Source organism: Drosophila serrata, unplaced genomic scaffold (assembly GCF_035046125.1).
Source record: "Drosophila serrata isolate PLE 108 unplaced genomic scaffold, ASM3504612v1 contig_310, whole genome shotgun sequence".
Classification (NCBI taxonomy): Eukaryota; Metazoa; Arthropoda; class Insecta; order Diptera; family Drosophilidae; genus Drosophila; species Drosophila serrata.
In genome coordinates, this window is record NW_028257208.1 from 374,802 (window position 1) to 397,407 (window position 22,606).

General features: G+C 48.0%; 9 protein-coding genes and 1 long non-coding RNA gene across 11 annotated transcripts in view; 3 read left to right on the forward strand and 7 right to left on the reverse strand.

Moving 5' to 3' along the window:
• Mct1 (Monocarboxylate transporter 1) overlaps positions 1 to 4,382 on the reverse strand; it is a 30,833-nt gene extending 26,451 nt beyond the window's left edge. The window contains exon 1 of the mRNA XM_086837496.1: positions 4,060 to 4,382. The gene's annotated coding sequence lies outside the window, so the exon portion shown is untranslated. The remainder of the gene's footprint in view (positions 1 to 4,059) is intronic.
• Positions 592 to 1,580, forward strand: LOC147642984 (uncharacterized). Its single transcript, XR_015272725.1, has 2 exons — positions 592 to 1,272; positions 1,335 to 1,580. It is a non-coding gene; the product is annotated as an uncharacterized LOC147642984 (long non-coding RNA).
• Positions 4,383 to 4,974: 592 nt separating the features above from the next.
• Positions 4,975 to 5,892, reverse strand: LOC110180140 (uncharacterized). The gene is made up of 2 exons (XM_020947786.2): positions 5,215 to 5,892; positions 4,975 to 5,059 (listed from the first exon to the last, which is right to left on the reverse strand). The coding sequence occupies exon 1, from the start codon at positions 5,798 to 5,800 to the stop codon at positions 5,219 to 5,221; it is 582 nt and encodes a 193-aa protein (XP_020803445.2). The 5' UTR covers positions 5,801 to 5,892; the 3' UTR covers positions 4,975 to 5,059; positions 5,215 to 5,218.
• An 841-nt stretch (positions 5,893 to 6,733) lies between these two features.
• LOC110180197 (uncharacterized) lies at positions 6,734 to 8,849 on the reverse strand. The gene is made up of 2 exons (XM_020947851.2): positions 7,887 to 8,849; positions 6,734 to 7,426 (listed from the first exon to the last, which is right to left on the reverse strand). Exons 1-2 carry the CDS (start codon positions 7,896 to 7,898, stop codon positions 7,112 to 7,114), a joined length of 327 nt encoding a protein of 108 aa, XP_020803510.2. The 5' UTR covers positions 7,899 to 8,849; the 3' UTR covers positions 6,734 to 7,111.
• A 1,010-nt stretch (positions 8,850 to 9,859) lies between these two features.
• LOC110180173 (uncharacterized) lies at positions 9,860 to 10,460 on the reverse strand. Its single transcript, XM_020947833.2, has 2 exons — positions 10,357 to 10,460; positions 9,860 to 10,294 (listed from the first exon to the last, which is right to left on the reverse strand). Exon 2 carries the CDS (start codon positions 10,162 to 10,164, stop codon positions 9,952 to 9,954), a length of 213 nt encoding a protein of 70 aa, XP_020803492.1. The 5' UTR covers positions 10,165 to 10,294; positions 10,357 to 10,460; the 3' UTR covers positions 9,860 to 9,951.
• On the forward strand, positions 10,386 to 12,331 carry Nmd3 (60S ribosomal export protein NMD3). The gene is made up of 2 exons (XM_020947831.2): positions 10,386 to 11,535; positions 11,597 to 12,331. The coding sequence occupies exons 1-2, from the start codon at positions 10,610 to 10,612 to the stop codon at positions 12,228 to 12,230; spliced, it is 1,560 nt and encodes a 519-aa protein (XP_020803490.1). The 5' UTR covers positions 10,386 to 10,609; the 3' UTR covers positions 12,231 to 12,331.
• pn (exopolyphosphatase prune) lies at positions 12,220 to 14,239 on the reverse strand. Its single transcript, XM_020947832.2, has 2 exons — positions 13,927 to 14,239; positions 12,220 to 13,843 (listed from the first exon to the last, which is right to left on the reverse strand). Exons 1-2 carry the CDS (start codon positions 13,972 to 13,974, stop codon positions 12,671 to 12,673), a joined length of 1,221 nt encoding a protein of 406 aa, XP_020803491.2. The 5' UTR covers positions 13,975 to 14,239; the 3' UTR covers positions 12,220 to 12,670.
• Positions 14,240 to 14,388: 149 nt separating this feature from the next.
• Cyp4ae1 (Cytochrome P450 4ae1) lies at positions 14,389 to 16,624 on the reverse strand. Its single transcript, XM_020947808.2, has 4 exons — positions 16,112 to 16,624; positions 15,595 to 16,057; positions 14,991 to 15,529; positions 14,389 to 14,925 (listed from the first exon to the last, which is right to left on the reverse strand). The coding sequence occupies exons 1-4, from the start codon at positions 16,275 to 16,277 to the stop codon at positions 14,588 to 14,590; spliced, it is 1,506 nt and encodes a 501-aa protein (XP_020803467.2). The 5' UTR covers positions 16,278 to 16,624; the 3' UTR covers positions 14,389 to 14,587.
• A 172-nt stretch (positions 16,625 to 16,796) lies between these two features.
• On the reverse strand, positions 16,797 to 19,643 carry Cyp4d2 (Cytochrome P450 4d2). Its single transcript, XM_020947807.2, is given in 6 exon segments — positions 16,797 to 16,907; positions 16,909 to 17,192; positions 17,255 to 17,826; positions 17,887 to 17,956; positions 18,026 to 18,412; positions 18,495 to 19,643. Coding segments are annotated over 6 exon segments (1,512 nt in total). The 5' UTR covers positions 18,661 to 19,643; the 3' UTR covers positions 16,797 to 16,874.
• A 907-nt stretch (positions 19,644 to 20,550) lies between these two features.
• On the forward strand, positions 20,551 to 22,462 carry Cyp4d14 (Cytochrome P450 4d14). Of its 2 annotated transcripts, XM_020947805.2 has the most exons (4): positions 20,551 to 20,713; positions 20,861 to 21,317; positions 21,380 to 21,951; positions 22,016 to 22,462. In XM_020947805.2, exons 1-4 carry the CDS (start codon positions 20,551 to 20,553, stop codon positions 22,351 to 22,353), a joined length of 1,530 nt encoding a protein of 509 aa, XP_020803464.2. In that variant the 3' UTR covers positions 22,354 to 22,462. The 2 variants fall into 2 exon arrangements, with proteins under 2 accessions (XP_020803464.2, XP_020803462.2); XM_020947803.2 differs by having other exon boundaries at positions 20,551 to 21,317.
• Positions 22,463 to 22,606: the final 144 nt, after the last annotated feature.

Sequence of the window (22,606 nt, forward strand, 5' to 3'; positions counted from 1 at the left end):
GCAACTTTACTCGGAAAGTAGTGAGAACTGAAGGTCATTGATAAGACAAGCTTCTTCCAAACCTTCAACGACGAATGCTTGATACCCTGCAATGCACTGCCAAAGCGGTAAGTGGAGCGGGACTACCCAACTTTCCCTTCTATGCCAAGTGGAGCTCTGTAAGTCACATCCGATGATCAGCATGAGAGATTCGATCGCACTGATCGCATAATTAGCTGAGCAAATAGTGGGAAATGTGCGGAATGGCTATAGTTTAGTTAAGTTTAGTGCTATAAATATACAACGAACCTCAAGACTGGTCGGTCACAGGTTGGTCTGGCTTTGACCCCCACCCAAGATGAATTCCAACCCGTGATGCGCTCAGCTCCCTTAGTTCCTCCACCGACCCCTTATGATTGTCGTAATGCGACAATATTGATAATCGATTATACCAGGCCATTGATAACACTCGTCGCCAGGGGTAATGGAAATTCAAATGGAAACAGGAACGGGTAACAGCAAATAGAAGATGTGGGAATTAATTCCGCATCGAGAGTCCGAGGGTGGCCATGCCACGCCCCATTTGCTGCCTGATAAGACAATGGACTCCAGGCTGGAGTTAGAGCCTCGGCAGTTCAGTGGAAATGGAGCGGCACTCTATGCTCAGCTGGCAATTGCAAGGAGCGAAGTATAGCCCGAGCAGGATCCTTGAAAATACAACAATATATATAGTTATTTTTCGACAGGATAAAAAGGGTAAGTAACTGGATTCAAGCACCTTGGAAAATACAAAAATAACTCTTAGTAGGCATCCACTCTAACGTTTCTAGTTGTGTCAATAGCTTAGTTATCATAACTTTTCCACCAGTTCATTCGTTAACTTATATTTTCTATATCCTATCCATTTTTCATAAATTTTCTTATATCTTTTAAATCATGTTATCCAAACGCGTCAATGTTCTGGAGGACGAAGAACCACCAATCAGCTTTTACGCTGACTTCGTGGAGCAGGGAACTGTGGAGGTGGAGTACAATGAAATGGGAAGTCTGATGGTGACCCAAGGTACTCAGTATGAAAAGGACGTGGCGAAGGAGAAGCAGCGCGGGCTATTCTCTACGATTATAAGAATTGTTCTAATGATGAGTGTTATACTGACTACATATACTATCTACCGCATATCTACCGAACCGATATCGTGTACGTGCACCAATTTGTCCTGCAGCCGTCCCAGGATCAGCTTGCTGGGCATGTTGAGACGCCAGTTGGGCATATAAGTCCGCTCCTGAGCTCCGGTAAGTTTTGATTTGCAGTCCCCGACTATTTTTAAATACAAACAGCTATTTTTAACCATTAGACACAAGCACACTGCACTGCAACTCGCACTGGGACTTGGGGTTCACCATTCGATTCCTGCTGCTGATTGGCCGTTTTCCTGTTTTGTTTGTTTGTCCAGAGTCGCCGGAGAAGCTGAAATACCCCGGTTTTGTTGTGTTTTCACCAAGCAGCAGCAGTAGAAGATCGATGGAATCTACTCGAAAACATTAAATACATAAATCTACAAGCAAATCTATATTAAATCAGAGCCTATTTCCAGTCCAAATCTCCCTGGTGGTTCTCTTTTCTTGTTCGGGGGCTAAATATTCCATTGCAATCACCGGCATTAGATATGTTCCTGGGCGGGACAATGAACCGGGAGCGGGAGCTGGAGCTGGTCGTTTCTTATCGGTGTCAAGCACCTTTAGCTTATTGGGCGTTAATAGGTGCATTCACTTGCCTTTACCAAACCGAAACGGAACTTGATCCCCGCCTGGCGTCATCTTTCAGTTCATATTCTGTGGAATATTTCGATCACTATAGCTTGTACTTGTACAATTATACATATACAGTGAATATACCAGGGATGCCTTAGAAATCGCTGTGTATTTTAGTGAAAATATTGGTTTATAAATTGACTGTAAAGTACCCTTGCCAGGGTATTATTTTTGGAAATCTTGGAAATTGAGTCCATTGATAAACCGGGTTGAGCAGGAGTTGTGGCTTTAAATGTTTTTAAAAACTCACCCTAAACGTATTGAAAATGTAGAGTTTTTTAAATCCAAACTACCGCAGCACTTATTTAGTTCCAAGCTTCTACTTTGGGTTTCAGGATCGATGCTAAGGCTCCGCTAGGCCGCCGTGCAACTATTGATTTAATTGCAGCCGACGGAGGCCATGGAATCTTGTCCAAAGTCTTTCGTTCCGCGTCAACGTCAGGCAGGCGAAAAGCCGGAAAATTGAGCTGCCAGGGAAAGCTACGCTGAGCGGTGAACAGCAAAGAGCGAAATGGCATAATGTGCCAACTCGAATATGCATGCAAATTAGCTGACAAAACGGGATTGACATTCGGCAATCAGCGGCAAATTGTCCGCAACAACAAAAGAAGACGACTATCTGCAGAGCGCGGCGCTGCCATTTTGCTTTTCACTTTTCCGTCTTTCCGTTTTCCGCTTTTCACAAGCACAACACGAAAAGCATGCCGCATTGCCATTTTCCCGGCCGACCGACCGACTCTATGGAAACTGACTAAAAACCTAAATGCCAAGTGCAATGCAAAGGCCGCGAGAAAGAAGTCTGGCCAAAGTCTGGGGGAGATGGGATGGATGGCCCAGGGGGCAAGGAGGGGTTTGTGCTCGTCCTGGCCAGGGCCAAAGGCCAGGGATTCATGTCTAGTTTGCACTGTATGCCGCCATCTATTTAACATGCACTCGTCCTTCGTCCGCGCCGCTTGGCTCCGCATTAATATTGCAAGCCGGGCGTGGGGTTGATCCTATGGGCGGAGCCCAGCCCATTCTGTGCCGGCACCTGTTGAGTGCCTCCTCCAGGCCACCTTACGGTGGCCACAATCAGATATGCACAGCACACAGACGAACATGCAATGCAACACTCTCTCTCTGGGCCCATAAGGACCTGCATTAACAGTGCAGTTCAAGTCGATGGGTTCTCTTTGATCAAAATCAAAAGGTTTATAATTTCTGTAAAGAGAATTAGTCAAAGAATATCTTCTATATCTTTCCCTAATTAGGTTTACAAAACTGGATTATTATCTCAGCTTCAATAACAAGGAGCACCAAGTAGCAAACAAAAGCTGCACTCTGAACAAGCTGAGCAACAGAAGCCAATCACCTACGACAGAGACTACTCTTGTAAATTAATAAACTAATTAAAAACAATAAAATTCATAAGTAGAAATGTAACTTTAACACCAATTTATGCTAATAATGCGACCGCAACTGTGCCAGTCCCATGTGTGTGGGCCATAATTATGCACGGGGGCTAATGAAAGGCATGCGCGCTCGAGTGAAAACAGCAGAGTTTACAGTCAAAACATCGCTGCATAAACGGATATATACATATACAAACAATATTGTGTATATTTATGTTTATATATGCAAATGAAGAGCGATCGAAGGAGAGCTACTAACCAAAAGGCAAACGGATTCTGGGAGAACTTTACAACGAGCTGCGTTGTCACTGTACTTTCACTTTTACTACCACTACTAATTCCTCTTCCCCTATCCCACTTCCTTTTCCCAACCGGGCTCCTTCCTTCCCACGAAATATCCTGCCCCCTTGATGCGCCGCACGTGTAGCTTTTGTGTGTGTGTGACAGGTGGTTATATCAATGCACCCGAGTTGCCCCGCGGCGTCACGTTCCACTCAGTCACCTGTGTGTGTATGTTGCAGTGATGGGAAAAGTTGGCTTATTAATAACTAGTTGGGTCACAGGGGTCATGATGCGAAGATATACCCAAGTGGCCGGGGAAATGGAAATGCATTTCGGCAGGGAATCGACAAAGCCCATTAAAGCCTTTTAGGAGACTTAACCAAGTTAAAATTCAGTTGGGGTTCGATGACAGAAAATACAGAATATTTAAACTAGATTCTACCTTGGGAAAGTCAAAGGAAATCCCTACAAAATCTATAATAAATAGTATATAAAAAGAGCTGTGCCCAATTAGGACAAGAGGGAATTAATAAACAACAACATACACTGTCATGTGTACCTGGGGCATCGTTTGAAACCAACGTTACAAACTTACCCTTGCACTTTCCGTTGACCGGGCGGCGGCACGTGGCACGTGATGGGCCCGGCGTGGATCGATCCTTGGGGGTCACGGACACGGATGTGTGGAAGCGGCAGCTACACCGACAGCGAGAGGTGGGAATGAGCCAATATGGATAAGGATACGGACAGCTACTTAATGGCACGCCAAAAGGCAAAAATCGAATTCGGTCACGTAATTAATTGGTCACCGCGAGGGCCGGAAGCGGCAAGCCGGCCCGCCTCGGATCGGAAGACGGAAGAGCAGACGGGCCAGGATTGGACGCGGTGGCCGAATGAATGCCAGGCTGTTTTAAGCCTGTTCCGGCCTCTGAGCTTTGCACACTCAGTTTTCAAATGCAGCGCCGATGGCCGTAAGCTTTCTAGCTTTTCCAGCAAGCTTTTTATACGGTTTTCCTGGCCCGGCCACCATCCTCCACCCTGCCTGCCTCCAGCCACAACAAGTGTCATCTCACGGGTCTAGTTCAATCACGTTGCAGCAGTCCTTGAAATCGGGATTACATGAGCGCACGGTCCACATATATGTGTGTTCGGAATTACTCAAGCTCCCACTCTCTGCTTTTATCGGTGGGTTAAGCTGCTCCACAGCTGAACACCGCACTTGTTGCTGAGCACATGGCCAACCTGTTGAGTTTGCAGTCCCAGCTGCAGATGAGATCAAATCCTGGAACTGCAGCTGAATGCGGTCTTAAGTGTCTGCCAATTATTCGCATGTTTTTCCAGCCAATTAAATAGAATTTTTGATAAGCTGATTCCAAAGACCGGGACTAGAGATCTTGATGGCCAATTAGGACGACGAGAGACGTTTGAATTAATCGTAAATTCCACAAGGATGTATTATTTACAAGGGATCAATTACCTGGAAGGAATTCACTTGAACTACGTTGGAATTTCTGAATACTAGGCTTATCCCATTGCCAGCTTCAATTCCTCATCTGATAGGGTCGAACCCGAAGAACAACCTGCTCCCAGTTTTGCTGGAAAAGAAACGCATATGTAAGTTGAGCATGCATTATGGTTATAATATATGGGTTATGTATACAAAATATGTGATGAAGATGGATGATAAAAATGGTTAAATGAAATGTGGAGTGCGCTTCAGCTGCAGCAGTGTGTTACGTGTGGCAGTTACCTCCTTAGATGCCTCCTCTGGCGCCATCCTCCTCGTTGGTGTCGAGAGTATCAAGCGTATCATTCGTATCGTTGGTGTCCGCATTCAGGTCCACCCAGTTGTCGTCGCTAATCTCATCTATGGTGTCCGTATCATCGACCACTGCGGCCACACTCACATCGTCCGTGGAGCCAGAGCCGGTTGTGCCCGTGGTTGTGGTGGTGGCCGTGACCGCAGACGAGGGTCTGCCCGCTCGCTCGAGTAGATCTTCCTGGGTGGCCGGCGTCGGCGTCGTGGAAGTGGTATACGAAGCTGATGAAGGTGTCTCCGATCGAATGCCTGTTCCGGAACCTGATCCTGATCCTGATCCCGATCCCGAGGCTGTACCTGAGCCCGAGGCTGTACCTGAGCCCGAGCCCGAGCCCGATCCCGAGCCCGTTGGGCAGCTGCAACTTGCCGTTCCTGAGGTGGAGGCGTCATCGCTAACGATGACCTCCTGGGACAATCGGGGAGGTGGCGGCTTGTACTTGTTCTTCAGTCGAGCCACCTCGTACTCCTTGAGATCGGATAACTTGAGCGTGATGCTCTGCAAGTCGCGTTTTAACATTTTTTTCAGCTCCAACCAAAATTTCGTGCCAACTGCGAAGAAAAAATGCGGAAAATGGCGCGATGCACGAAACAGTTATTCGGCAGAGTTGCCACACCCGCGATATCCGAGCTAAGGACCGCCATTAAAAAAAATACCAGGAAAAGCTCACAGTGTTTGGTATGATCGCCAAATATATCGATAAATTAATGATGTTTTCAATTTTCAAACTACCTGTTATATTCAAATAAGAAACGAAGTTACCTACGGGTTCTTAAACCTTTCCAGTTTGCAATTGGATTGAAGGCCTCATTTGAATTCGATCAGAACCAAGTCAAAATGTATTTATTTTAAGTCCGAAAGCATTTCAGTATTGGTTTTGTTTTGTTAATAAACAAGCAAATGGAGTTAGAAATGTTCGAAATTAAAATCCGTTCAGTGTATTATAATTTTAGTCAGGAGCATGGAACGCAGTGAAGGAGTCATTTCCGACCCCATAAATCATATATATTCTTGATCAGCATCAACAGGCGAATCTTTCTAGAGATCTCCGGCAGAAAAAAAAATTTTTCAAATTTTTCGATATTTTTTAAGGGGTTACATCGTTAAAATTGTCAAAAATTAAAAAAAAAAATTTAATTTTTTAAAATGTTAAATAGAGTATGCAGATTTGTTAATCTAATAAAAACTAACATGGGGAAGGTTTCCGATTTAAAATTAATGCTTATTTGGCTTAGTTATGCGTTTTTTGAATTTCGATTTGCCCAGCAAATTACCATATTCAAAAAATGAGAATGTTTTAAGATTAGTTATTAACAATTTCCAGAATCGATCCTATAATTCAATTGAAAACGGTAAGGGTATATAAAATTTGGCTTCCCTTAGTCTCCGTTTTGTTTAAACAATGTTCAATAAATGAAGCCTTAAAAGCCATAATTAATCAATATTAACTAGTTCTTGGACATATCCGTGTTGCTTTATTAGTTGAATTATCTAATAATATACTTTGGTTAATAATTTTGAATATACAAAGATAGACTAATTGCACTAATTGAATTGGATTAAATTCGTTTGATTAGAAGCTCGAACAGAGTGAGAGTCAGTTACAATTAAACTATATAGTAAAGATATTGATATATTTGATATTCAATGGTTGTCAAAGTGTCAGAAAAATGCTAATGTTTAAGCTATTCTCAGGGCATGTACTTTATTTTAATGTGGAATAATGATTCACGAAAAAAAATATACATATAGGCATGTCAGTGCAGCGATGAAAGTGAATCGGTCGAAAAAAAAAATTGAGTATAAGATGATCCGTGATAATTGCTGTCCCTAGTAGAAGCCGTAGTGCCCATGATGATACGGATAGTAGCCGTGATGTCCGCCGTAGTAGGGAACGTATCCGAAGCCACCGCCATAGTACGGATAGCCTCCATAGTGACCGTGTCCATATCCCCCATATCCACCATATCCACCGTAGCCGCCATGACCATAGCCAAAACCATAGATTCCACGCTTCTCCGTCTTCTTCTCATCAATGGAGCTAATTTCCTGGGGCTGCGGTTCCACGGCATCCGCAGATCCGGGCTCCGAAACGGCCGCCCAGGTGCCCATTATAAGGCCGAGGGTCAGGATCATAAATGTGCACTGTTTAGGGAAAGAATTACAGTAATTTAGAGGATTTTTAAGGTTTTAAAACCCTAAAAAATTCGTTAAATTCAATCCTTTATGCATATTAACAAAGGTCTTTCAGATGTATTATTTAACTTATAAAAAAAAAAAACAAATAATAATACACAAAAGCAATTTCTCATGCTTTCGTTCTTTTTTATAGTAAACCACTATGTTCCACACTATTTGAAATGATTATACAAAAAAATCCTTTGTCCTGTTGCGGCGATATCTTTTTTTAAGTTAACACTGATTTTATAATCTCCAAATCCAAATCTTTTGAATTAATTACAACATTTTTAAAAGTCTTGTTTTAATCCTGCTCGGACAGCTTCCCGAGAAGCTTCCATCGGTGTCTGTCGACTGTCAGCACTTAATCCTTTGTGCTACGACTACGTATCCTTGAACTCCTGCTACTGCTGCTGCTGCTGCTTACCAAGAACTTCATGCTGCTGCTAGGGCTTTTGCGTCGGATGCTGCTGGATGTGCTGGCTAACGAGCTGGGCGCTGGGCGAGGTTTGTTGATGGCTGCCAGTTGCCCCGTCGCTTTTATAGCCACCCGGCATGGAGCTCGCCCCGGTGGGTAATGCTGGCTAATGCTGGTATTGTTGGGATGGCGGCTGCTGGGTTGAATCGAGCTGGTATTGTGCTGCTACAGTTAGCAATTATGCAAACCGACGACAGCAGCAGCAGCAGCAGCAGCAGCAGCAGCAGCAGCAGCAGCAACAGCAACAGCAACAGCAACAGCAACAGCAACAGCAACAGCAGCAGCAGCAACAGCAGCAGCAGCAGCAGCAACAGCAGCAGCAGCAGCGATTGTTGCAGCTAAATTGAATGCATGACGGACGGGTTGAGGACTTGAAATCGAATATTGTTTATGCTGCAAGCCAAAAGGTCATCCGCTCATCCGGCGGAGTGGGCGTGGAAACTAACGATATCTCTTATAATTGCCAGTCAAAGTCAAAATTCTAAGATCCCAGGCTCTCCTCTAGTGGCTCATTGGGAAATCGGAGAAGTAGAGCAGATACCTATGTATCCACCGTTCGTTCCACAATGCAACATAAGCTGCTCTGCAATGGGTTCCACAATCACCAGGGAATATCGTATAACACTTTCACTTGCTCCGCCAGATGGATTACACTGGATGCTTCTGCTGCTGCTGCTGTTGCTGGCTGGGGTATTACCTAAGCTTGCCCAGAAGCTGGCCTGGGTCCAAATTAAAATGCCAGAAGCCCCGTGGGAACTCCATTATTTACAAATTATGAACGATTGGCACGTTTTGCAGTATTCTTAATTAAGCTGCCAGCCAGATCTCTACCAGATCATTTCCAATGCAAGCTCTTATCGAAAGAATATCCGAGGAGCACGATTTCAGCAAGACGGAGACGTTGACGCCTCTGGCAGCATGCTGGGTATGGGGTCATGTATGGTATATGCTCGCCGGTCAAGTGTTGGAATATATATTTTAACCCTTCGATCTCATGCTTAGCCCAGTTGCTGATGCGACTCTTCTGTGCTTTTGACTTAGTTTTACCATATAAATGTTAAAAACTACGTTATGTTTTTTGTTTGTAAATAAAGAAATACCTATACTTGCATCATCTTTTGCTTTTACTATAATTTGTTAACAAATTTAGATCCAATTTAACTTTTGCAATCTCAGATCTACCAGGTAACTGGTGTTCGAGACTTCAACTGGTCCTCCTCTCGATCATTTCCGTCTATGTGCTGGATACCATCGCACCAATGAAGGACGACCTTGACCGCAGTGGCAATTGCAAATTACGAATGGCAATTGCCGTTTCTGATTTTCCGTTTTTCCAAGCGGAGTCATCAATGAAGCAACGCCGGCGGCCACATTGTTGAATGAAGCATGGCAAGCGCATTTTCACAAGCGACGTCGCGACGTCAGCTCGCTTACCCAAAGTGGGTGGCACCGCCGCCAGCCATTGTCTTCTCCAGCCCCCATCCCATCCCGAGCAGCTGCAATTGTTTTGGCATCGCTTTAATATTAATATCTGCGCGTTGAATGGGCGACGGACGAGGTGAATGCACGCGAGGCGAGTTGGGCAAGCGGAAGCCATCGGATCTGGGCTCTGGCTGTGCTCTGACTATGGCTATGGGCCTGGTCTAGTCACGATCCGGCTCCGTTGACGGAGATGACAACATTTTTGATTGCCAGCTAAATTATAATTCTTGGCTAATTCTAGTCTGGGTCCGCGGTCCGGTTGGTTCGATTGATTTGATTGATTTCCCATTGTGGCGAGTTGATTTACGGCCCAGCCGGCTAATGGCGCATTGTTGGGGGGACCAGGGGCCAGGGCCCAGCCAGGGTCAGATCTGGAATCTCCGAGTCCCGCCGGGCATGGATGGATCCGTTCGATTACACAACAACAAGCCAGCGCTTGGCCTTTTCAGCTGAAAATGCTAACATTTCCTTACAATTTATTGCGCTTAACAGACATTTAACAAATTAACCAAGTGAAAGGAGGTGGGCCCGACTAGTACTTCAGCTCCTTGGCCTTGTCGGGAGCACCCTCGTCCAGCAGCTTTAGCTCCGCCTGCTGCTTCTCCGGCCGAATGACTGTGTAGTAGTGGTAGTAGCGCATACCCAGCACGTAGGTGCCGTACAGGGTCACCCCGATGCAGGCGTAGACGGCGCCGCGATGCAGCTTGTCCAGCAGGGAGTTGGCGTTGATGGGCTTCTTCTGCATGGCGCAATCCAATCGAATCCAAAGATTCGTTCCTGGTCCGAAATTTCTGTTGTGGTCTAGAGGTGGCCCAAGGGGAGTGTGTGTATCGTATCGATTATGGGACTGAACCGGTGTTGCCAACAATCGATTGCTGATAGCAGGAATATGAAAGTGAGTTATCAAAAAAGTTATGATCATTTAAAAATATCAAACTCGTAGTATTTATGCTTGTCTCTGTCAGTATACAAAATTATTGGCAGTTTTGGCTTGGGAACAAATAACTCCCGGCAGCGACTAGTTTCCCCACGGAACACCAGCGATAGGTGCTCACTATCGATATACTTTCACTCACTTTCCATCGCTAGAGACCCGCACGTGTTTACATTCCTCTATTAAAAGTTCTTCTACAACGCCATTGTGAAATAGCTTAACTTCAGAGATCTGTGAAGGATTAGTCAGACTACGAATGGATCCCGAATACGCTGGCGTTAGCCCGCTGGGCGCCGCCGACAGCAAGGCCGCCTCGAACGCGATGATCCTGTGCTGCGAGTGCGGAGTGCCCATCCAGCCGAATCCGGCCAACATGTGCGTCACTTGTCTGCGGAACCATGTCGACATTACGGAGAACATCCCAAAACAGGCGGTGCTGCACTTCTGCCGCAACTGCGAGCGCTATCTACAGCCGCCAAACGAGTGGATTCAGGCCTCCCTAGAGTCTCGTGAACTCTTGGCCGTTTGCCTTAAGAAGCTAAAGGGTCTGAAGGACGTGAAACTGATCGATGCGGGCTTCATTTGGACAGAGCAGCACTCGAAACGCATCAAGGTGAAGCTGACAGTGCACGGCGAGATCACCGGCGGCACGGTCCTGCAGCAGGTCTTTGTAGTGGAGTTCACGGTGCAGAATCAGATGTGCAATGACTGCCACCGTACCGAGGCCAAGGACTTCTGGCGCTGTTTGGTGCAAGTGCGTCAGCGAGCGGACAACAAGAAGACCTTCTACTACCTGGAGCAGCTGATCCTCAAGCACAAGGCCCACGAGAACACATTGGGCATCAAGCCGGAGCACGGTGGCCTGGACTTTTACTATGCCAACGAGAATCATGCAAGGCGCATGGTGGACTTTCTACAAACTATGGTGCCCGGCAAGGTGACCACCTCTAAGCGTCTCATCTCGCACGATATCCACAGCAACAACTACAACTACAAATACAACTGGTCGGTGGAGATAGCGCCCGTTTCCAAGGACAGTGCCGTCTGCCTGTCCAAGAAACTGCGCCACCAGCTGGGAAATCTCTCGCCTTTGTGCCTAGTTAACCGTGTGTCTAGCAGTATCCATCTGATCGATCCCCTGACAGCACAAATCGCAGAGCTCACCTCGCAGGTGTACTTTAGGTAAGAATTAGCTTATTTTTGCCTTAATCCCTTTACTACATTTTCGGTTTTGCTTACGCAGAGCTCCCTTCGAGGCCATTTGCAACCCCAAGCAACTGGTGGAGTACGTGGTCATGGACATTGATGTGATCATGGAGAAGGATCGCAAGTCGTATCCCGGCCAGGGACAGGTATCCTTTAAGCATGCCCTATGCGATATTTGGGTAGTGCGAGCCTCTGAGCTGGGCATTAACGATAACCCCATTCACACGCGTTCCCACCTGGGCCACTTGCTCAAGGTGGGCGACTCCGTGATGGGTTACAACACCGGCGAGGCCAATATCAACGACCCAGAGTTCGACAAGCTGTCGCCCGAGCTAATACCCGACGTGATCCTGGTGCGCAAGCACTACGACCGGCAGGCCCGCCTCAGCCAGCGCGTGTGGAAGATTAAGCACTTGGCTGCAGAGGCAACCGACGAGCGCAGCAAGTACGATTACCACGAGTTCCTTGACGATCTGGAGGAGAACGAGGATATCCGCGGCCAGGTCAATATCTACCGGGACAGCAACAAGACGATACCCATCGACGGCCAGGCTGCCGGCGGTGATGTGCCCCAGATCACGTTGGAGGAGATGCTGGAGGACTTGACGCTGGAGTGCGCCGACGACGGAATGGGCGAGGATGACGATGGAGAAGCCGAGCCTCAGTTATAATTTGTTTATTTATACAACACTTCTCTTTGCTTTTTTTTTACCCCTCCGTGGTATGCCCTGTACATATTCACTTACTCCACATAAAGAGCTAGGAAACTAAACGAGTATCGACATTTATCCTGGGGGGTTTTCCAAGGATGTATTTCCAACCCAAATTTTACCCTTCTGCTGCCAAATGTCAATGTCAATGTAGTTCCCATTGTTCAATACTGATATCCATGCCTCCCTCCGCCTTCTAGTCGAGAGCTTAATAGCAGAAAGCGGTATGGAAACGTTGCGACCACTGGTCTAGACTCTTATTTCCTGTATATCGGTTGCCTGTTCCAATTCGAACAACTTAAATGCTAGGTTTCCACTCATTCCTGGCGTAAACTCAAGTGAACTAACGTGAATAACATTAAAGATTTTGACTACAATTCTAGCTAAGTCTTGTCTTCGGTTTAGGAGAGTCCCAGCTGCGGCTTCTCCTTGAAAAAGTAAACATCATCGCAGTCACAGCTATGCTCCGCCTCCCATTCCTGCAGCGCTCGCTTCACGATGGGCAGGATGTGCTTCCTGGTGGCCTGGACATTGTGCTGACGTAGGAAACAACCACCCATAAAGCAAGGCGGGTCCGGCTCATGGGGCTGCAGCTCCAGCTTGGGATCGCTGGATTCGACCAAGGCCAGTCGGACCCGCTCCACTAGCTGAGTCTGTCCGTTGAGAGAGATCAGGGCTACGTCACGCTGCACTTGGCCATCGGCGGGTGCTACCCACATGCCCAGAATTACTAGGAGATTACTTCCTGCGGCAAACTCCCGCACTGCCTTCTCGGCACCGCTCTTTGTCACAAAGTCCCGGACAAGAATGGGCATGCCGGCCATGGGAACCACCTGGCGATCTGTGTGCAGGGTCTTCATATCCTTGCGCAACACCTCGGTAAGGGTAAGGGTGCTAATATCCGCCCTAGCGGCCACCAGCTCATCGAAGAGGACTGTTCTTTGGGCCGTCTGGCAATTCAACTCCTTCTCCAGCTGCTCCACCATGGCCTGATCCTTTGGCCCGAAACGCTTAGCCGCCGATGAAAAGTTGATAGTGTCCAGAACGATGGTGGCGTGCAACAGCCGAGCTACGCCCAAGGAGCGAGGCTGCTCCTCGGCTAGATACCGCTCGGCCACCAAGGTGGCACAGGAACCAACCGACGCATCAATTCTCCGCTCACAGCTGGAGGGCAGCAACTGGAGGGACGGACTGCTCTCATCCAGCGGTCTGTGATCTAAAATCTCCGTCACATTTGGTGCCAGCGGGCTGACATGGTGATCCACAAGGATTACACTGACATCCGGGGCCATTTCGCCGGGCAAGTCGTCGCGAAAAAGCAGCACGGACTCGAGAATTCCGCACTGGCCAAACATATGGCCAACCTCTGTCTTTAGGGGGTAATCCCGTCGTGGAATGTTCAGGATGGGCACATAGTCGTGTTCCAAGTGCCTTTGAGCGTAGACAAAGGCCAAAGTGACAGCTGATACGGCCGAGTCCAGGTCGCAGGACTCATTGCCCATCACCAAGTGCAGGGTCCGGCCGGAATCTGGAGGAGCAGCGGCCCAAGCAATGGGGAACGCCTCCGCCAGGTGCTGCAGGAGATGAGAAACCGTATTAGTGCTGCTCGGCTCGGCGTCCCTCCTGCTCCGAGGCCAGTGTCACGGGAGATACTTACCCTGGCCAGCGTACCACGGGCTTGGGCTAGAAAACGCAAAAAACACATTTTCCAAGGGGGAAACGCTCGTTTCCTGATCTTAAAGAAAACGAAGAAAAGCTACACACAACAGTCCCATCGATGACAGTTATCGATAGACGGCTCTTTTCGATAGTGCCAATGAAAGGGGAAACTGTAGCTATAAACAACTAAGAATAGCTAGAGCTTTACCTATATGGTCGTTATAAAGCGTATATAGATTCTTGATTCTGATTGGGAAGTGACGCACGAATTTAATCTGAATGGAATTCCATCTGGTTGTTTAGTGAATCGATTCGATGGGTTCATAGATTAGAATTTGCCAAGCTTTATAAATAGCTATCAGTAGGATTTGTATATATGTATATGTGGCATATAGCGCTGCTTCTGGATTAGCAAAAAATTTATCTCGAAAAGGAAATCATGTCAAGATCTTTGTGCATCTTAATTAGTTATTAACACAGTCTATTATTATCAATTTGAATACAATCAATTCTTTGGTAATTATATAAAAGCCCAACTTCGCGGAAAAGAAGCCAACGCTACTCATCACTAGCTGTTTACAGCTATCGATACATGGCTTATCGATTTCAAATAAGTGCACTAGTCGAAGCCAAACTTAAAATCATAAAATCACAATATGTCAATATGACCGTCGTCGCAGGCCCAAGTTAACCCCGTTCCCCGATCGCAGCACAATCTTGATAGACGGCTCCACCGGGGCACCCAAGGGGAGGAGCTGGAAATGCCGCACCATCTTGATTACCATGGTCTTCATCTCCAGCAGAGCGAACTTCTGGCCGATGCAGTTCCTGGGGCCCGCGGAGAAGGGTATAAAGCTATAGGCTCCCTGCCTAGCGACCGTTTCGTCCAGATGCCGCTCAGGCAGAAAGAGCAGGGGATCAGCGAATATGGACTCGTCGCGCAGGAGCTGCCAGAGAAGCACCACCACATTGGTGCCCGCTGGGATGTGGCCGCCCTCTGTATTGAAATTGGGGAAAAAGGAGATGAGTGAGTGCTGCAGATGTTCCCAGAATCCCATTTACCAATTTCCAAGTCCGTTTCTAGACAGCGTGCCACCGCGGGAATCGGAGGATAGAGACGGAGTGATTCCTTGACCACACAGTTTAGATAGGGCAGAGCTGCGAAATCCGCATACTCCACCCCCCTGCCCAAATTAGGGCCGTAGTGTTCGCGCAGCTCGTCGAACAGTTTTTGCTGGACTTCCTCATGTCGAGAAAGAAGGTACAAGCAGAAGGACACCGCCGAGCTGCTGGTATCGTGGCCTTCGAAGATGAATGTGTTCACTTCGTCACGTATCTGCTTGTCCGTCAGCGGCTGTCCGTCCAAGGTGGCACGCAACAGGGTGTCAAGCAGAGCATGGCGCTTCTGGGGAACATTCTGCTGCTGGTGGTCCTCCCCGTCCAGCAGCTGGCGGCGCTGCTCTATGATTTCGTTGGTGAACTTATGCAGACTGCGGACACCTTCCTCTTGCTTTCGCAAGCCGGCTGGCCAGCATAAGCGGAAGATCTTGGGAAAGAGGAGGTGCGGCCTCACGAATCTGGTGGCCACGATATTGGTGAGTCTGGGGATAGGGTAAAAAGAGGAGATAAGTGTGCAGAGGGAAGTACAATAGACTACACAACCCACTCTTTGATAGCTTGAACCACTTCGGAGTCCTCATCTCTTTGGGCGTCCACACTGACTCCCATGGCTGTCTCGGTGATGATGTCCAGAGCCGCCAAACCCACATAGGGATAAATGTTGATGACACACCCCTTCGAAGCCAGGGTCAGGGGCTGCAGACGCTCCACCAGCCGGCTGCTCTGCTTGTCAAAAACCTCGACGAACTGCTCCAGGATGCTGAAGTGAAACGTGGGTGTGATGATCTTTCGCATGGCCCGCCACTGGTCGCCATGGCTCAGGAGAAGACCATTACCCAGCCAGCCGCGCAGGGCATAGTACAACGTAGCCTTTCGCAGCTGCTGTTGGCTGTGAAGCAGGGCGTCCACATGCCGTGGCTCTGCGGTGATAACAACTACATGGCCCAGGACACAGCCCATGAAGCTGCGGCCAAAGCGCTGCACATACTCGGCGAACTTCTCGTGAAGATCTACAACGACACTTAGGTGTAATTATCTACATGTGTTATATGGGTAGTACTCACTATCGGGCTGAAAACTGCGCATCTGCCAGGCCGATCCCACCAGAGGCACGCTGGAAACACTGGGCACCAAGCCGCGCAGAGGATGGCGCAGCTCCCATAGCGTCAGTCGGAGCAGCCAGACCACGATGCGAGCCACTAGGAGCGTTGCCAACAGAGCCACCAACATGTTAAGCTGACACTGTCACCGGGTGTGCCCAGAATGCCCTGCCGAGGCACCCACTTGGAGGCAAGATTCTTTATCTGGAGCTCCTCTACCACCACCACTAATGTCAGCGATAATCCTCCTATTTATAGACTTCGCTTTTATATAAGCGATTCGAATGGGGCGCCTTTGGCCAGAGCGAGATGCAGCGGATGGAGTTCACCAAGCAGAGCGGTTGGTGGCCAGCGGAACAGCTGCTCGGACCAGCTGTTCTCTATGCAAAAACAAAGCACAATCGTAGTCAGTGCTGGGTTCTTGGCGTTGTACCTATGTAGATAAAGTGAGCTTTGTACCTAGAAAGCACTTTGCTCTGCTGAATTTTAAGGTGCGAGTGCTCAAGAACGTAACAAGAATCATCTAACTGGAAACACTGGAGGGAGAAACAAAATAACTATGATTTGTTCAGGCCGAAAGTCCTCTTGGAATTCCGAAAAGAAGATACTATCCTCAGCCATTGCTGTAAGTAAAGTACAGTCTTAAATCTAAAGAAACAAAATATAAATTTATATTCTAAAATATATACAGGTAATGCACATTATGCGACTCAGGCTGAGCGTGGCTTCAGGCCCAAATGGACGCCATTGGCCGAGCGCAGGACAATGTTCATCGAGTGCCTGGGCTCTGGGCCCAAGGGTAACAGCTCATAATAACGAAGCAGCTTGCTAATGGTGCTCTTCATCTCCAGCAGGGCAAACTTCTGGCCAATGCAGTTCCTGGGACCGGCGGAGAAGGGTATGTAGGCATACGGATGGGACTGCGGCACATCACCCTCGAATCTTTCAGGCCGAAACTCATCCGGTGATTCGAAATACTCGGGATCACGCAGGAGGACAAAGAGGCCCAAGGTGAAGTTGGTGCCAGCCGGAATCCGCTTGCCACCTAAAGGCAAAGGACACAAAGTCAAAGAGGGATATTGGACTAGAAGAGACTGAAGCACTCACGTATTTCCACATCCTCGGCGAACCAGCGACCGATCATGGGCACCGGTGGATGTAGCCGCAGTGACTCCTTGATCACATTCTCCATATACTTCAGCTCGCCGAGATCACGCAGCGTGACCGGACGTTCTCGGTCCTCGCCCAGTACCTCGCGGATTTCCTGATGCAGGCTCTGTTGCACCTCCGGATGCCTCGAGATCTCGTACAGGCAGAAGGAGATGGCCGATGTGGTAGTGTCGTGACCCTCGAACATGAAAGTGTCCACTTCCTCGCGGATATCCTCATCGCTCAGGGGGGCCCCGTCTATGGTGGATTGGAGCAGGACATCTAGCAGGGCCATGCGACGCTTCTGGCCCAAATCGTCTACTTGATCGTGAGCCTGACTCTCCGTCAATCCCTGCCCCGGCGAATCAACCAAAGCCTGACGCCTTTGGCGGATGATGTTCTCGGTGAAGTCGTGCATCACCTTGATGGCCGCATCCTGGCGCTTCGCCTCCGATGGCTTGGTAAGCCGGAATATCCAATTGACGCGCTGCCAGGCGTGTATGAACCGAGTGATCATTATGTTGGTGACTCTGTCATAATATCAAAGAACCCATGAAGCTATGAAGGAGCAGAAACCAGCAGCCACTCACTCATTGACAGCCTTGACATAGGGCAGATTGGGATCCATCTGGGCATTGATCTTCGTTCCCATGGCAGTCTCTAGGTGAAGAAAACCGAAAAAGAGCTCTTATGAAGAAAGTATCTCTAGGTGGGAACTATAGAGCTTACCTGCAATGATGTCCAGAGCCGTGAGACACACCACCGGAAAGATGTTAATGGCGGTCTTGCCATCAGCCCGCGACTGCAATTGCTTTACCATCACGGCGCTCTGCTGATCAAAGATCTCAACAAACTGCTCCAGGATCTTGAAGTGGAACGTGGGCGTGATAATCTTCCTGCGGCCATGCCACTTCCTGCCCGTGCTCATAAGGAGGCCCTCGCCCAGCCACTCGTGAAGCAGCTTATACAGATTGTTCTTGGTGATGTGCTGCTGGCTGCTTAGCACTACCTCGATGTCCCGCGGATCGGTGGAGAACACGGCCAGCTGGTGGATCACCCACACTTTGTAAATCCGTCCGTATTTGCGCTGATTCTTGATCACAAAGTCCATAATTTCTACAGATAATAACCAGGTGGTGGATTAAGTTATGTTAGTGAGGCAAAGCAACCTCTCTCACAGGCTGGAATTGGAACTCACGCTCGGCATCCAGACCACGGTACATGAGGACATTGCCCAGGAGTGGCAGTGGCGGCGGACCCGGCATATAGTTAAGCATATCATTGCGTCGCTTACGCCAAAAGTAATCCCATACCAGCAGGGTGGCGAAAGCCGTGAGGAACAGAAGAATGCCCACGCCCAGCATTGTGCAGTCGACGGCGAGCGATTCACAACTGATTGGACTAGAAGCCGCAGCTGCTCCGATTTCTTATCTCACAGTTGGTGCTCGCCGCTCTTAATTCCCACACTCACCCCCAGCGGAGATCTTCTTAAGAGAGAACGATTATACACTTGACTTTTAATACGCTTTCGCCCGGAAAAACAAAAAACAACCGAGTTCCGAGTTACAAAATCTTCAAAAGTTGTTCAGAGAATGTCCTGTAAATTGGATCAGGAATCAGGAACTTATCACTTCAGAAGACATTTGAGGAAGATGTAAGATCCAACCAAGAGAACTCTGAAAACTGAAGATGCCAATAGGCAAGCACCAAGAATATATTCAATTGAACCCATTCTTTTTAGAGAGTCACGATGAGTTGCTGCGAAAGTTCCATGACAGTCATGGTTAGCTTGCTGATTCCAGTCACCATGAAAGTGGTTTCTGGGGTAGCCCGACCTGATGCCTGACCGGAGCTGCTGGCTTATCTTAGTCTGACAATGTAATTGATAATTTGAGATTTACGATAATATGTACACTTGTAGTTTGCCTCGATGACCCTTATCTTAATCTGCAGAATGCACTAATGTCGAGTACTTTGCCAAATTACCTGGCAGCTGTGGAGGAATGCCTCTTATCACCATTTCCAGTCATGCTTAGCGGACAAAAATTGGGAGTGAGTATGATCTGATACTGATACTGTAAACTCTTAGGATAACTCTTAAGATTCTTGAATTCCTCTGCTTAAATACATATAGCTTGTAGTTGATATATTTGTATTCTATTTACTCAGATTAAGTTATCTCCATAGCTTTCCCTGGCCGTAAACAAAACTCGAGTGGCAAGAGGCTATTTTGGGTACGTTTCTACATGAACGTAGCCCTCAAAGCTAACTCCAACTGCCACTATGTTCGGATGAGCAAACGGAAGTAATTAAAACACAATCAAATTGAGTTATTTATCTGATCTGGTTCCCCACTGATAACTACCCAGTCGGGCAATAGAGGGTTAAGCTCTTAATGCGTAATGAAATCGCAATGAGGTCCGATACCAGTTTGACCCGTTTATAGAAAGCGAGAGAGCAGCATCTCACAGATCTTAGATTTGGTTCTTAAGAGAGCTTTTGGAGGCACAGCTATGTGCTCTTAGTGCCGCCCAAAGATCCATTCTTGGGGATGAATCTAAAGTCAAGCTTGACTCAATGGACAGTCCTAGCATACTTCTCAGCTGCGGAAAAAGCTTAAGATCTAAACCATACCATAGATCTAATAGAATAGAGTAGTTATTACTCTTGAGGATGGAATCCACAGCATCCCTAGCTGATGCCATCTGACCTGCTTTGCTTTAGTCTCGCTTACACGTGTTGCTCAACATACTCCGGCGAACTTATCAGAACTCTAGCGTAATACGTCCAGTTTTAGATAAGACTAAATTCAAATCAATACTTCTCTGACGTTATCCAAGGCACAGGGTGGAATCTGAACTCTCAGTCTTTTGATAAAGACGAAGCCTTAAATCATGATGAAGCCGCAGATCCAACATGCTCCTGGGGGCACTCTATCACTGAGTTCAAAAATATATCTCTGGAAGGGGGAGCCTTCGCTCTGTATCTCAGCATCTGTAGGGGAAAAGCAACCAAAATAGAAGCCTGAACCAAATTTTGGCTGTCTTTGACCCCCTCCGTTGGGGTTGGCCCCCGCTTCAGTCCAATGATTGTGATTGTGGCCGCCGTTATCGCAGTCTACGCCGCCTACAAAACAGCCCCGCCGGCGAGCAGAACCAGCCAGTCGTCGGTGGTAAACCGTGCCAGCAAAGTTCGAATCGATTTTCGGTTTTTGATCCTTCTGCATCGATTGAAAAAAAAAAGAAAACTAAACCATGTATCTGGAGCTGCTTGCCCTGCTCTTCACGGTCCTCTATGTGTATGACTACCTGAGGAATAGGCGCCACAATAGGATGTATGCCGAGGCGGGTATAAAAGGGCCCAGGCGCTATCCCCTGGTGGGCAATGCGCCCATGCTGATCAAGGAGTCGCCAAAGAGTAAGTGGGTCATGGCCACTGGGTCAGGAGATTACAACAAGGTTGTAAAGCGAGTTAGTGCTTCTTGTTCCCAGCAGAGATTAGATTGGCATTTTTCGTTTAAAGAAGGTTCCATTGCCTTATCATTACTTAAACTTTCGCCCACAGCTGTCTTCGATCTGCAATGGCGTCTGATCAAGGAGTTTGGCAAGAACATCCATATCCAGATACTGGGTGAGCGTGGCTTCCTGACCGCCGATCCCAAAATGATCGAGGCCATCATGAGCAGCCAGCAGACCATTCAGAAGAACAATTTATACAGCTTGCTAGTCAACTGGCTGGGCGATGGTTTGCTGCTTAGCACAGGCAAGAAATGGTTCCGCCGTCGTAGGGTGATCACGCCGGCCTTCCACTTCAAGATTTTGGAGGATTTCGTGGAGGTCTTCGATCAGCAGAGCGCTATAATGGCCGAGAAACTGTACGATCGGGCGGATGGCAAGACTGTGATCAACATGTTTCCGGTGGCCTGTCTGTGTGCCATGGATATCATTGCCGAAACGGCCATGGGAGTGAAGATCAATGCCCAACTGCAGCCGGACTTTCCCTACGTTAAGTCGGTCAAGACGTGAGTTCCTTCTCCTCCTTCCTGTTTCCTCCATATAATATGTATGTGCTGGTGTGTTTTAGGGCCTCTGAAATGGTTGCCGATCGGCTGATGAATCCACTTCAGCGTGTAGATCCCACGATGAAGCTATTCTATCCAAAGGTTTTTGCCGAATTGTCCAGGAATGTGAAGGCCATGCACGACTTTACCAACTCTGTAATCACAGAGCGGCGAGACGTTCTCCAGAAGGCCCTGGCCGATGGCAACTACGATGCCACGGCCGCCTCCCTGATGGACGATGTGGGTCAAAAGCGTCGCATGGCCCTGCTGGACGTCCTGCTACAGTCGACCATTGATGGTGCGCCGCTAACCAACGAGGACATCCGCGAGGAGGTGGACACGTTCATGTTCGAGGGTCACGACACCACCACAAGCAGCATTGCCTTCACCTGCTATCTGCTGTCCCGGCATCCGGAAGTGCAGGCGCGCGTCTTTCAGGAAATACGGGATGTCATCGGTGATGACAAGTCGGCGCCCATCGATATGAAGATCCTGGGCGAGCTGAAGTACCTGGAGTGTGTGATCAAGGAGTCACTGCGCCTGTTTCCCTCGGTGCCAATGATTGGACGCCATATCACCGAGGACCTCGTTCTAGGTAGGCTAAAGTGTAGCTCTTACTTAGCTCCTTGACTAACCTATGTAACCTTATTCCTTGATAGATGGCAAACTCATACCTGCTAACTCCGACATCGTTATCCTCATTTATCATGCCCACCGCGATCCGGACTTCTTCCCTGAGCCAGAGAAGTTCATCCCAGAACGGTTTAGCCTGGAGCGCAAGGGGGAGATAAATCCCTTTGCCTACACACCGTTCTCAGCGGGGCCGAGGAACTGCATTGGCCAGAAGTTTGCCATGCTGGAGATGAAGAGCACGGTCAGCAAGTTGGTGCGCCACTTCGAGCTGCTGCCCCTGGGCCCCGAAGTCAAGCCTGTGCTGAACATTATTCTGCGCTCCACCACGGGTATTAATGTTGGAATCAAGCCGCGCGTCTACTGATCCGGCTTCTCGGCTATTGTCTTATTTTTCCTCTGGTTGTTTAGTGTTAGGCGGAGTCCTCTGTAAATATTACAATTAAATGTTCGTACAAATGTATGTTCGTAGTCAATATCCAGTGATTATGATTTCTGCGGCTAAGAGCAGGTGGGATTTAGGGGACAGATTGGAAGATCGAAGAAGGGTATACATAATAGTAATTTTAAAACCTTTTGTAGACTCAACAGATCCATTTCTTGCCTTTCCATCGCTGCCT

What these genes read in the sequence shown, in the direction of transcription:
- pn (XM_020947832.2), bottom strand. Translation starts at nt 13,974, where the DNA reads ATGTGTTTTTTGCGTTTTCTAGCCCAAGCCCGTGGTACGCTGGCCAGG. An exon ending in CCCGTGGTACGCTGGCCAGG is followed by an intron (nt 13,844 to 13,926) that starts GTAAGTATCTCC and finishes CATCTCCTGCAG; the next exon opens with CACCTGGCGGAGGCGTTCCC.
- LOC110180140 (XM_020947786.2), bottom strand. Translation starts at nt 5,800, where the DNA reads ATGTTAAAACGCGACTTGCAGAGCATCACGCTCAAGTTATCCGATCTC.
- LOC110180173 (XM_020947833.2), bottom strand. Translation starts at nt 10,164, where the DNA reads ATGCAGAAGAAGCCCATCAACGCCAACTCCCTGCTGGACAAGCTGCAT.
- Nmd3 (XM_020947831.2), top strand. Translation starts at nt 10,610, where the DNA reads ATGGATCCCGAATACGCTGGCGTTAGCCCGCTGGGCGCCGCCGACAGC. An exon ending in ACCTCGCAGGTGTACTTTAG is followed by an intron (nt 11,536 to 11,596) that starts GTAAGAATTAGC and finishes TTGCTTACGCAG; the next exon opens with AGCTCCCTTCGAGGCCATTT.
- Cyp4d14 (XM_020947803.2), top strand. Translation starts at nt 20,551, where the DNA reads ATGTATCTGGAGCTGCTTGCCCTGCTCTTCACGGTCCTCTATGTGTAT. An exon ending in TACGTTAAGTCGGTCAAGAC is followed by an intron (nt 21,318 to 21,379) that starts GTGAGTTCCTTC and finishes GGTGTGTTTTAG; the next exon opens with GGCCTCTGAAATGGTTGCCG. An exon ending in CACCGAGGACCTCGTTCTAG is followed by an intron (nt 21,952 to 22,015) that starts GTAGGCTAAAGT and finishes ATTCCTTGATAG; the next exon opens with ATGGCAAACTCATACCTGCT.
- Cyp4ae1 (XM_020947808.2), bottom strand. Translation starts at nt 16,277, where the DNA reads ATGTTGGTGGCTCTGTTGGCAACGCTCCTAGTGGCTCGCATCGTGGTC. An exon ending in GCGCAGTTTTCAGCCCGATA is followed by an intron (nt 16,058 to 16,111) that starts GTGAGTACTACC and finishes GTGTCGTTGTAG; the next exon opens with ATCTTCACGAGAAGTTCGCC. An exon ending in GTGGTTCAAGCTATCAAAGA is followed by an intron (nt 15,530 to 15,594) that starts GTGGGTTGTGTA and finishes CCCTATCCCCAG; the next exon opens with ACTCACCAATATCGTGGCCA.